At 34.3% G+C, this 13,316-nt stretch overlaps 1 protein-coding gene across 25 annotated transcripts in view; it reads right to left on the bottom strand.

The window, feature by feature from the left end:
- Positions 1-1,094: 1,094 nt before the first annotated feature.
- Positions 1,095-13,316, bottom strand: part of ZNF148 (zinc finger protein 148) — a 142,086-nt gene continuing 129,864 nt past the window's right edge. For 15 of the 25 annotated variants that reach the window (XM_077993746.1, XM_077993745.1, XM_077993765.1 and 12 more), the window contains 2 exons: positions 9,673-9,791; positions 2,999-9,407 (listed from right to left, as the gene is read on the bottom strand). In XM_077993746.1, coding sequence (XP_077849872.1) covers positions 7,809-9,407; positions 9,673-9,791 — 1,718 coding nt within the window. In that variant the 3' untranslated portion in view covers positions 2,999-7,808. Of the gene's footprint in view, positions 9,408-9,672; positions 9,792-13,316 lie in introns of all 25 variants that reach the window. The other 10 variants (XM_015130046.3, XM_077993764.1, XM_077993753.1 and 7 more) reach the window with 1 other exon arrangement.

Genomic DNA, 13,316 nt, shown 5'->3' with positions numbered 1-13,316 from the left:
CTTCAAAACAAAGTCTGTTTCTCATTTGCACAGTCCAGGCTTGAATCCTATCCCTAACTTTGTTATTTTAGGTAGAGTATAATTTTTGACGATGTTCCCTATTTCCACTTTTTTAGTTTGTATGTATTTTCTATCTTGTGGAATTTATTAAGATTATATTTTCTAATCCTATCCTAAAACAGGGAATAAATGTACTTACAAGTTCGAGGGTAAGATTACTCAGCATAGCATTCAACACATCTTAACACTCATTGTTTGCTTGAATAATCTAAAGAACAATACCTAAACAATAGGTATTGTTTAGAACAATAATCTAAAGAATAATCTAAAGAACAAACAACCTGCAATTGATAACACTATAAATACCTTTCACATGGTCAAATAAAGATGCTAATGGCCTCAACCATCTATTATACACATGGAGCACAATGCCTGTTACTAAACAGGTGATTGGTGCTGAATGAATGTAGGGTCAAAGAAGTCAGCCCCAGTAGGATTCAAAGCAATAGAAAACACAGTTCCTACCATGGGCAAAGCATTTCTTTGGCTCCCTTCCCCACCTTGACACAACATCGTATTTTCAGAACCTTATTAAGAATGAGAAGCTAGGGAAAATTAAGGTTACAACTTTAAAAGTTCATCTGTATTAGTAGGTAAATATGTAAATGCTCAAATGTTCTCTAACAATTCAAGTCCATTTCTAAACCTGAGTTTTCCCAGTCACTTGAAAATCACTTTGAGATGTCATTCTAATTTACAATATCACATTTCACATCCCAGCTCTTACACATACACATATGCAGCTGTGTGAGTGTCTGGTAAAATGTTCCTTTTAATTACACTTGAAAATGACAAAAGAATGAAAATTATGAGACCCAAATTTTAGCTTTAGTTCACTTAAAACTTTTCACCTCCGTTTATTCTTTATGCATCATATGAATATAATTTATATCCTATCAGGTTCACCAGAGAAAACAGAACCAGCACTCTGAAAAAAATTTTTTAAATTCTATCCAAACATATAATCAGAAAAATCTTCATACTCACTTCGTGCATGATAAATTGTCAAGTAAGACTCAATGACAACACATTAATTCAAGTGACTTCAATTTTTTATTTTTTCTTATAATCTTTAGAAGACTGGAGAAGTATCATGTAGAGTATCTCCCCACCCCTCTCCCCACCATTCCTAATCATTCAAGAAAAACTGGGATCTAGGAAATGCATTAGTAGACTATCAGTGGTATTATTATGTACAATTGGTTAAAGCACCATGCTAATAAGGCCAGGGTCCTAGGACTGATCATTGCAAGGGCCAATTAGTTTAAATTTGTTCCATGGACCCAGACTGCACTCCTAACTGCAGACAACTTTCTTACAATGCATCCCGCTGGTCACAAGCTAGGGTACTGGCAAGGTGGTAGATGGATGAAAACAAATCTCCACTAATGAAAGAAAAAAGAAAAGAAATCCCACATATGCTGATAGTGGGTTAACAGAATCTTATCTGCAAAGAAAAAAACACATATTTTCTTAGCCCTACGATAAACACGTTTCAAGTCTAAAATATTCAATGACAGTAACATTTGACTCTTGCATTTTAGAACTGTCTAATAAATAACATTCCACACAAAGCTATAATAAAGGCCCTGATAATTGTTACCCAATTTGTGTAACTGTTAATTCCACACAGACATACTTTTCTCTTTACTGTTAATCTATGCACCATGATTTTTGCATATTTACCATTCGTTATTTGGTTCAGAATATTGTGAAAAATTCAGCTCGAAAATTATCCATAAAACTGTATTCTGTATTTTTTTATTTTTCAAACAGCCAGTGTCCACATTTAAAATGCAGAATTTGCAAATATTAGTCTGATAATTCAATTTAAAGTAAAGCAAAACAACTTCCTTTAGTATCACAATACATAAAATGGTTTTATAAACTCCAAATGGCAAAGATAACTACATGACAATAGTGTTGAAAGCCGTGAAACTCATTAAACCTCTTATCAATAGGTCAGTTTAAAGAACATCTCTATGTTCCATGACTATGCATGAAACAAGCTTTCACTGTATCATAAAGGCTCAGCAATTCATTCATGGCATAATATAGGGTCAAGCAAGATTTTGTTTTTACAATGACAATTAAAATAGATTTAAAGAAACAAAAAATCCTCCCAATTGTTTAAAAACAATTCTATTTGGAGAGCAAAATATTTTAAAATATATCGACTTACCAAATTTCAATTGTCAGGATGCTGACTACTGATGCAAAAGTTTGTATTTAAAAATATCACAAATATCTTTTTATTTAACAGTGAAAATTTCAATGTGATAAGTTTCATTGCAAAGCAATTGTCACCTGAGTAGATTTTAAAATTTAGTGCTCCTATTTTTGGGGGGAGAGGGGAAGGAAAGACCCATTTTGTATCTGATCCCGAGTTTGCAGTTGAGTCCTTCACAACAATTTCTTAGGGAGTTGAAGAAACAACCTGATGCAACCTTCCCAAGACACACGATGCCCCCTTTCCCTCGGAAATTTGCTCTGGCATTTTAGGAACTCTCAGTATTCATCAAATATTTCCATTTCACTACCCACTCAAGCATAGCAACCCAATTCATTCAGTTCTATACAACAGTGTCTATATTATGTACATATTTAATTATCAATAGGAAATAGAAAATAAAAATTTACAGTGATTGAGAAAAGGTCAGCAAATGGGATAGGAATCGTAATACTGTATAATCAGAATATCCTATTATCTTACCAGTTTTAATGACAGGGTTTTTCCTTTATTAGTTGAAATACAAAGAAGGCATAGGGGATCCCAGGAAAATAACACTATATATCAGAAAATTCAACGTGCTCCACCATCAGGATTTCCATCACACATTTAATTTCTTCTGTACAATGTTTATAAACTTGTTTTTCTTTTCAAAACCATCAGATTTTCAGATTAAATTCAGCACTACACAGTATGCCCTTGAAGTAAAATGAGGTTACCTGCTTTATTTGGATACCAAGTTCCCTTCAGACAGCATTAAAATAAAGACAAGTAAGACTACACAGATAAAATCCAGTATAATTCAAATCCAACAATGAAAAATTTCCCCCATATTGTTGCAAAATTCTTTCTACTGAAATGCTTTGCTACAATAATAAAAAGCATACATTACATATAAAAGATACCAGTGTACTAAAAAGTGACAGAAGTGGACTAGCAAATCCTTCAAAGCACATTATATAAATGACTAGCATTTAAAAACATTTTTTTCCTATAAAATGTAGGTCATATACATTTATAAATTGGCGGTTTTATTTCTAAAGCAGTGATGTGTGTGTTCAAATAGCTGTTCTGTACAGTATAATATCTACTCACTTGAAACTATAATAGGTTTGTCTTTGTATTGAAGTTGAATAAATTCATCTGATCAGCTGAGAAATCAAGCTGGAAAAATAAGTATCTAAAAATCAATGTAGAAAGTTTAGAATTATTGAAATGTAGTTATGAAATATGAAGAGAACTATCTATTTCACAATGGAGCTGAAGTCACCTCAAAACTTACGGGCTTGAATCTAAAACAGAAACAAATATTAAAATCCAAAGCAAATCACAAAGTTAGGTAGCAGTACAGAAGCAGGAAAAAAAACCACATCCCTTCCTTCAGTGTGATGGGCACTAAGTTTTGCGGTCTTCCTCCATCTTGCAGAAGAGTGGTAAGGCCATTCAATGCTTAGTGAAAGTGAGTACAGATGAAGTCAGATTTAGCCTGTCTCCCCTGCAACTTCAATTATGCTGTGTAAACAGTGTTACGTTCCAATAGGAGGAACAATGGAATTTGCTTATAAAAACTGATTAAAGATAATCATCATTAAATGAAATAAGGATAATTAATAACTCTGAAATGTTTTTAGAACTTTCCTGATGCTACTTGTAAAGTTAGCACTGCTATGTATTATTGCTTACATACAGTACAACATCATATGCCTTCTAACATAAAGCAGTACTGTGATTTGTTTGTACATATTTACAGATTCTTAAAAACAAGCTGTAAAAACATTACATACTTTCAGACAATACAAATTAGCACATTGGTACTCACTTCAAAACAAATGGAATGCATAACATTAATAAACATCATAAAGGAAGACTCACATAAAAGTCCTTGATTGTCAAGACACGTTTATATATAAACTCTAACTGTGCAGAATTAAAGATTCGATCATAGGTACATCCTTATTTGATGAACCATATTTACAGCATGGTATTGCATAAAAAAATAAAATAATGTTTACAGGGTTTTACTTTTTTATCCATTGGATTAAAGAAAGCAACAAACATAACAAGAAATGTTTGTCTGCTTCAGTTTGTTTCCTACCAAAGTTTAAGTGAAAAAAGGAAACACGGTTTTTATTTGCAGAATATAGCAAAACAACTGGAAAATTATTTCCCTGAAATAAAGCAATTTGAAACGGAAAAGGTTTTAAATTAAATTTCAGACTCAAAATATTTCTCACTGATTATTATAGTGCTTCTTCAAGTAAATATACTGTGAAAAAAAAATGAGTTCTAGTTTAAAATGTTCTAAGTCTAAGAAATGCAGTACTACAGTAATGCCTACTTTTTAAAGTTTCCCGGCCTTTTTTTTTTTCTTTTCTTTTTTTTTTTAAACAGCCCTTTAAAAACCCAAATTAATCAAATGAAAGAAGTGGCAAAAGATCTACCCTAGCTGGCACTCTGCAAGTGTCTCTCCTCTGTGGAAAGGAAATCCTGCCCTGAGCACAATTCTTGACATAACTGCCGTCTGCCTCTTGATATAAAAATGACCTGACCCATGGCTGGCACCCTCAATCACAGCTGCGAAGATGGATTCCTACCTTATCAAGTACCACATTTGCATGTAGACCCAAAACATTTAAGAGCCACTTAAATACTCAAAACAAATGAAATATGTGTGCAATAAGGTTTTAAAAAACCCTTTAGAAGATGTTCAAGAGATATTACCTCATCTAACGTGATGTTTCCAATCTTCAAACGTGAGAGTAGGTCCCAAGAGGAAAAGCACACCTCACTCAGATTGATCAAAAGTTTAAGGGTGTACCAGCATGTTTTTATAGAACAATGTGCTCACTTTGAGAAATGAGAAACATGAATTGCAAAATAGTATCTCGATATATCCTCCATGTTTCAATCTAAAGCAGCACACAAGGCTACTTATTTTCTCCATTAATGCCCAGATAGAAATTAAATAACCTTCTGAACCAAAGTGGGGAAACCCAAAACTGTTGAGATGTTTATCATATTATGATAGAACAAGGTAACTCTGGTAGGCATTTGGAATTTCACAGTAAGAGACTGATGACTATACGTAAATGGTAAGTCAGTAAGTTATGCTGGCTGAGTATCACTTATCTAAAAAATGCTTGTAACCTGGTAGAAAAGTCTGCCATTATGTAGATTTAAAGAAATGTGTGAAAACAGGAATGCAACACCTGAAAGTCTGCTTGCATAACTACCATTTTCAAAGGCCTTCCTTCCCAAGCTTACCCTAAGTGCTCAGCAAGAGTCACATTCTAAAAACTGTGCTGGTGATGTTAAAACAACTGAAAAAACCTCTACACTGTATCAAAATTACATCAAGTTCTCCATGGAACAAAATTTTTGATCAGGCTCCAAAACAACTCAAGAAATAAATGCCTACTCTCATCAAAAGTACTATGAGAAAAATACCAATGCCTATCTAGGGTGAGCACAGTTCCATTTTTAACATATCACCTGAATGAAGCCTTTTTGTAATTATGTAATGCACAACACACACAATCTTAAGAGTCAATAATGGCAGAACTTAAATATTTACTTCAAAGAAGTCTAAAATTCTTGAAAACTTTGGCAGCAAAGAAAGCTGTCAAATGGGAAAACTAGTATTTCAAGCAAAACTTAATAACCAAAGTATAGAGGAAACCACATTAAATATAATTTATATTCCTTATCATAAAAACACCAATATATTCAAAATAAATGAAGGATGTTAAGGGTGGATAGTTATTTCTTCCCTTTCTTTATGAGAACAGTCTTCGGATAACATTAAATAAAAGCAAAAATAATTTAAATGGATAACATATTCTATATTGAAACAAAGACTGCAGATCTACAGGGCCAGTATAAGAGTCAAAATGGAAATTAAGAATAGTTCCATTTTCCAAGGGTATTAATTTTAGATTTTCACTGGTGCTAAATCAGTATGTGCATTGTGACGAAGATGGCAGAAATTCAAAATGTAAAAATGAAAAAGTTGGAACAAAGAGTCAATAACTAATATAACTTCCAAAAATCAAAATTGCCCAACGCATAACTCAAACCATCATTCTTCAGAAAAGTGTGTGTGTGTGTATATATATATAAAAGCACTATTTATTGTACCATGCTGTATTATTTTAAGACAGAGTATTAAAAAAAAACATTCATGGTATAGGATAAAGTCTGTAGTTTATTTAGATTTTGAAATGCAACAAAAATTTTCCGATCACTCATCTAGCTGAAAAAGAAATGGTAGTTACTGGAATTAGTAAACACTTTTGGTTTGTAAAGTTGTAATGAGCAGTGTTCATTAAAAAGTAACTCAAGATAAAATAAGCAATTAAAATGCCCATTTCTTTAGTTTCTCTGGATGCTGTTTAATTATCCAATCTATCAAGAGTCTAGAAAGAAAAAGATTAAACCAGGTTTTACAGTTCCAAAGATATCCCAATTTCCTTTTATTGCCAAAAGTTAAAATTGTCAATTATGAGATGATTATGACACAACCATATCAAACCTAAAAATCTAATTTTTTTTTTTGAGAAATCAAAAATACCAAATAGATTCTAAGTGCTCTATGTTAACTGAAGTGTATATGTAAAGTAAAATACAATTAAGCTTTAAAACGTGGAATATACATTTTGTGTAAGCATTATGTTCTTGGGAATGTAATCTACAGAAATTTTTTTACTAAAACTTCAAAACCTTGATACCTGCACATGAAAAATCATAAAAAATATCTAGGTACAACTGTACAAAGAAACTGACACCAATATGCATACTTCCATAGAGAAGTGACTGCTTCAACAGTTGTGTGTTTTGGTAAAAGTTTTGAAAGTATGCATATTTTTAAAGTAATTAGGCTTTTAAATAGTGGAGTCTTAGACTATCAGATTTTTATTACTTTTTTTTCTTCAAAAAAACACATGTCAATATAATGCAAAATGAAAATCAAGGGTATATGGCATATCATTCTTTTTAAAAGGTGGTTTCTTGGTTTTTTTTCCCCTATAGGACACACTAATTTATTTAAGCCATAATCTCTTGACATTAAACTTTTTAAGTTCACTCTGTCTGTAAAGTATACTCAGATTCCCTGCTGAAGTGCAATGACTATGCTGAAAAACTTAGAAACAGTATGAGTAAATTTCACACAATTACTAATCTCCTAAGAATGTACAATGTTATCAGTTAGGAAACAATTGTGCGAAAGTCTTTTTTTTTTTTTTCCTTTTTAACTTGGTGTGGGTGGAATAGCAAGTTTCTGATCTAAAACAAGTAATGCATTGCTTCTATAAAGGTGACAACATGTAAGGCAGTTCAAAGAATGCTGACTAACCAAACGAAATGCAGTTATTGGATTATCTTGCTATTCATATCAGCTTAACTTGTTATTACGCATTGCTCTTAAATCTGTACAGCACTCCATTTACACAGAGTAACCCCACTCTTGATTAATCTGTTCTAAAGTGCCAGTATTATTTACACTTTTTTTTTTTTTTTTTTAGCCAAAAGTCTGGCCAGTTGTGGCATCAGGTGAAGATGTCATCCCAGCTCTATTATCATTTACATTCACCAAGGGAAATTCTGAAAATTCAGCACTTGTCCCTGGTCCCCGAAGGTTCACCTGTCCATTGGCAGTGCTAAATTGAGTAGCTATTCCAGCTCTTGATCCATGATATGGAGCACGGAAGGGCTGTTCAAAGGAGCTCATTTGGTAAGCTTGGTGGACAGGCTGGGCCTCAGCTTTCTTCTGAGAAGTCACTTGATCCAAAAAGTCCTGTGTTGATGTGGCAGAAGCATGGTTTGTCTCATCACCTGAAAAGGGAAATGAGTGCTGTGAATCACCAACTATTAGTCCAAAATGGGACTTATCTGGAGTTGTTCTTAGTGGAGAATTCATTCCTGATCGAAAGCTATTGATGGGCATGGTGGCATAGACCTGCTTGTCTATGGAAGAGAATGCTGGCTGATTTGGGAGGGTCTGGTTATCAGTCACAAAGTTAAGGCTCGGGCTATTCAAATAGGCATCATTTTGGCTAGTTCTGTCCAAAGCCTGCTGCAGAAACTTCGAGTATTCCTGCAACATGTTGGCTTTATCTGATGAGGATGCTTGGGAGCTTGATCCAACATTCTCTGATGGGGTGACCTCTGGTACTTCTGAAGAATTTATTGATATGCTAGAAGTCACTTCAGTATCTGCAACACTGAAGGATATCTCATGCTGTCCATTAGCTTTGTGGGAATAATGATCCAACAGAGTCTGCAGTACCTCATCTGGAATAACATTTTTGTCATGATTACTCTTAATCTCCACATTCAGTGCCTGTGACTCTAATATGGATGCCGTGGTACTTTCATCAATGACACTTGCCACAGCTGCTTGTGTTACAGAAGGCTGAGAAGCTATGGTACCCACATTCAGCGCATATTCCCTGCTGTTGTTACTTGCTGCTTGAAGATACCGCTTCTTCTTCAAAAACTGCATGGCATCATCATAATTAGTACTACTATGCACAGGTTTACTGGGCCCCTCCTGCAAATTATCAACCTGATCAATGTCAGCATTGCCTTCTGAGTCCAGTAAAGTCTGTTTATCCACAAGTTCAAAAGCATACTTTGAAACTTTGCTCTCTTCATATGTGGATAAAGGTGAAATTGTTTGATTTTGCTCCAGTGGCTGTTTCAGACTTCTCTTACTATTAATTTTTTTGAGAACTAACTTAGGTGGGTGTATTTCTCCTGACGCATCTTCTAAATGAGAGCCCCCAACTGAAGAATGTGGCATTTCAACAGCATATTCTGCAACCATATATTCATCTTTTACTTTAGTACTTGAAGAATAAAGAGGCAAATAATCATTTTTGTCTTTTTTCAGGTCAGATTTGTCCAAAGCACTCTCTTTGTCCATTCCAGATGATTTTTTCTCCGTTTTCTGCCTTTTCTTTTTTGGCAGTGAGTTGTCTTTTGGTGACGTAGAAAAGCCAGAATCTTCCTCAGATGTCAGAAGGCCACCTTTGATGGCACATCTATTTAGTTTTTTGTCATGATTTTCATGGCACATACGTTTATGTTTCAATACACGATCTGTTCTGGAAAAATACTGTTGAATTCGGAGGATGGTAGTGGGTTGTGTTTTTGGTCAACCAAGAAAAGAAAAAGTGAAACAAAACAATTAATATAAAGATATATTAATGCAATAACATACATAATTCCAAACAAATTCACTGAGCCAATTTTCTATTATAAATCTAATCCGTAAGTTAGAAGGCCCCTCAAATAGTTCTAAGTAGTCATATTTTCTAATCTAATTTATAATTATTGTATAATTTAATTACAATAGAAGAATTTCAAGCCGTCTCTCTTACCTGTAAACAGTATTCACACTGGTAAGGTTTTTCTCCACTATGAGTTCTCTTATGCCTTTCCATATGATATTTTTGTATAAATCTCATACCACATTCATCACAGCGAAATGGTTTTTCACCTAGCACATAATATAGAAAGTTTAAAACAAAACAAATATTGTAAAATAATGAATTGCTTTGCCATAAGAATCTCTAAAATAAATGGCTTTTGAAAGTTATAACTTCCAATTTCATTTGTCAAATATATTTTGCTTTATAAAAATGAAAAGGATTAGCATATGCTATTGGAAAGAAAAGGATGAATACAGGCACAGTCCATTTTCCTGTCTTTTTGTTATATGCGTACGTAATATACTCTTTCCAAGGAGAACAGCAGTGCCAGGAATTTATAGCAATATGAACAGACTAGCTGATGTTTCTAATCTTTTTTTCAATCATATAAAATATTGTGTAACAGTAAAAAACAAAAAGTTACCCATGCACAGTACAACACAATTCCCGGGGACAGCTTTTTAACTCAATTTCTTTTTTAAAACGTTTGTGGTTAAATAAAATCTGAATCCTGAAAACATCCTTAAAAATCTAATTTAATAAAATATAAAAAGAACTTAAGAGTCTTAAGTTTGTTTATACTTATTCTTTTCCTCAACTCAAGCCAGCACTTCCTATGTCATTTAGGGAATGAATTAAACAGAGTATTGTTAATTGGACATATAACACAACACACAACCCCCACCCCCATTTTTTAAAATTCCCTAATGACTCCTAGAATCTTCTGATCCATAGTCAGGCATGTTATCCATTGTGCCACTGGCCCCAGCAATGATTTCTAAGCCGTAAAGAACCACTACTACAAAGCTCTAGAATAGTTTTTACTGATAAAACCACAGTCTAAGTAAACAGAAGGGTGCGACAAGAAGTTACTTTGAATAACGCTTGTTGAGGAAACTACTGTTTCTACCTTTCAAACATTTAACAAAATTTTTACCAAAGACTACTAGTCTACCCATAGCCCTTGTTGTAGGAGGTTAAAAATATAAGACATACTACTTGTCTTCAAAGTTTATAACATAATTGGGAAAACACGATACACACATTTTAAAAAGACAACTAACATTATGTCTATTCTGATTTACTTTTACATCTGTATATTTCACTCTTTCTCTTTGTAACCCTTTCAGACAAACCAAAATACCTACCATCTTGTGCTTTCCTACTTTTGCCCTGATTCATGCTGCTCCTTCGATCAGGAATGCCCACCTTTGGGAGTTCAAATACTATATTCCCTTTGAGACCCAACTCATCTCCTTTGGGATACTCTGTCCTACTCTCCCAGGTGAAAGGTATCTTTCAGTTTCCACAGAACTCTATCTGTACCTCTCCTACGGCACTCATCACTTTCAACTCAATAAGCATTGAGTTAAACTTTTTTTAAATTTCAAATTACTGAGTTGACATAATTATAATTATTTAATTATTTTGTATATCTCTATTCTTCTACTAGATTGTATTTCTTTAGCTCAGAATCCAGGTCTAAAGTATATTTATGTAGTTCAAAGTACCTTATGCAATTAAAAAAATTTTTTTTCTTGTACAGATGGTGTCTCACTATGTTGCCCAAGGCCTGTCTCGAACTCCAGGCTCAAGCAATCCTCCTGCCTTGTACTCCCAGAGTGTCGGGGTTACAGGCATGAGTCACTGTGCCTTGCCCCTTGTGATATTTTTTAAGTGCCAATGGTGACCATTACAGTGGATTATTAAAGAGAAAATGTTACTATGAGCTAGTATGATTTGGAATGGTTTCTTGGAAGTGTTGAAATTTAAGCTGAGTAGCAGAGAGATTAAAGCCAAGGGGAAAAAAAATGTTGGCGGGGGTGGGGGGAAGGAAATAACAGTACTCTAAGTGTTTAGATACTATAAAATGTGCAGGAGAAATGGTGTCTAAGAAGAGAATTTAATTGACAACAAGTAAGTTGTTTAAAACTTTCAGGAATGTAACTTCAGTAATTACTGTAGAGCTACCAAATTTTAGAGCTAAAGGGTTTCCAGTGGCTTTCGAACTGTGCTCTTTCAAGTTCCAGAGGCCCACATGGACTGCTGCTGATGTGGCAAAAGGCTCAAAGTTTGTCACCCAAAATCAGTATAGAATAGCTCACTTTTATACAATGGGGCTCCAAGTAAGGGTTCCAAAGATTCAGAGACTAGAAAGATAGCTTATGACAACAAATCCAGACCAATTCACTCATTTTATAGAAAGGAAATACTGAAGGCCGAAAAGTTAAGGCACATGGTCAAGGGGTTAATGAATGCATTAACTACTGAAGCAATGGAAGTTGGGAGAGAAAGTCACTTATAAAGGAAGTTTGGAAGTGAAAGAAATGAAAAGACGGAGATGGGAAATAATAGTTAAGAGGCAATCCATTCCAGAATAAGCACTGTTTGACAGGGAGACTGCACTGACTGAAGGCAGAGGAGCCAGTGAAGAAGAGAAATTGATTATCAATACTGAATACCGCTGAAATGGTGCACAATCAAAAGAACAAAATCCAGAGGAACCAAGATGGGAAGGGAAGGAGATTACAGGTAATGCTGTTGGACAGGGGAAGAAAGAATATGTGCAAATTTTGAAATAGAGCTTGTAAAGCTGGGTGCAGTGGCTCATGCCTATAATCCCAGCACTTTGGGAGGCTGTGGAGGATGGACTGCTTGAGCTCAGGAGTTCAAGACCAGCTTGGGCAACTTGGGGAAACCTGTTTCTACCAAAAATACAAAAATTTAGCCATGTGTGGTGGTGTGTGCCTGTGGTTCCAGCTACTCGGCAGGCTGAGGTGGTGTGATCGTTTGAGCCTGGGAGGTGAAGGTTGTAGAGAGCCAAGATCGTGCCACTGTACTCCAACCTGGGTAACAGAGTGAGACCCCATCTCAAAAAAAGTTAAACTAAATTTAAAAAAGAATATAGATGATAGAGCTTATTAACGTCAGAAGTTAGTTATTTATCAAAAGTGAAAAAGAATGAACGAGAAAAATTAGTAAGTTGATTACAAGTCAATTCATTCTGTATATTTGTGGATTGGAAGACTTAATACTGTTAAGATGGCAAAATTCCTCAAACTGATCTACAAATTTAAAGCAGAAATTGACAACCTAATCTTAAAATTCACATCTAAAAGAGCCAAAACTATCTTGAAAAAGAACCAAGCAGGAGGACTCTTACTTCCAGATTTCAAAATTTACTACAAAGCCACAATAACCAAGACTATATGATAACAGCTTAAGGACAAGACATACATTTCAAGGAATAAAATTCACAGTCCAAAAGTAAATCCTTACATTTATGGTCAACAGTTTTTCTAAAAAGGTGCCAAGGTAATGGGGAAAGAATAGTCTTTTCAACAGATTTGATACCCACATACAAAAAAATGAAGTTTAGACACCCTCCCACTAACTCCCGCACCTCTCACATCATAAACAAAAGTTAACTGAAAATGGATCAGAGGCCTAAACGTGAGACCTAAAACTATAAAAATGTTAGAAGATAATACAGGACCTTAGTTAGGCAGTGGTTTCCTAGATAGAACCAAAAGCACAAGCAACCAAACAAAAAATAAATTGTACTTAATCAAAATTTAAAACGTTCATGCTTC

Source organism: Macaca mulatta, chromosome 2 (assembly GCF_049350105.2).
Source record: "Macaca mulatta isolate MMU2019108-1 chromosome 2, T2T-MMU8v2.0, whole genome shotgun sequence".
NCBI classification, from domain to species: domain Eukaryota; kingdom Metazoa; phylum Chordata; class Mammalia; order Primates; family Cercopithecidae; genus Macaca; species Macaca mulatta.
This window is presented reverse-complemented; position numbering and strand designations above follow the sequence as displayed.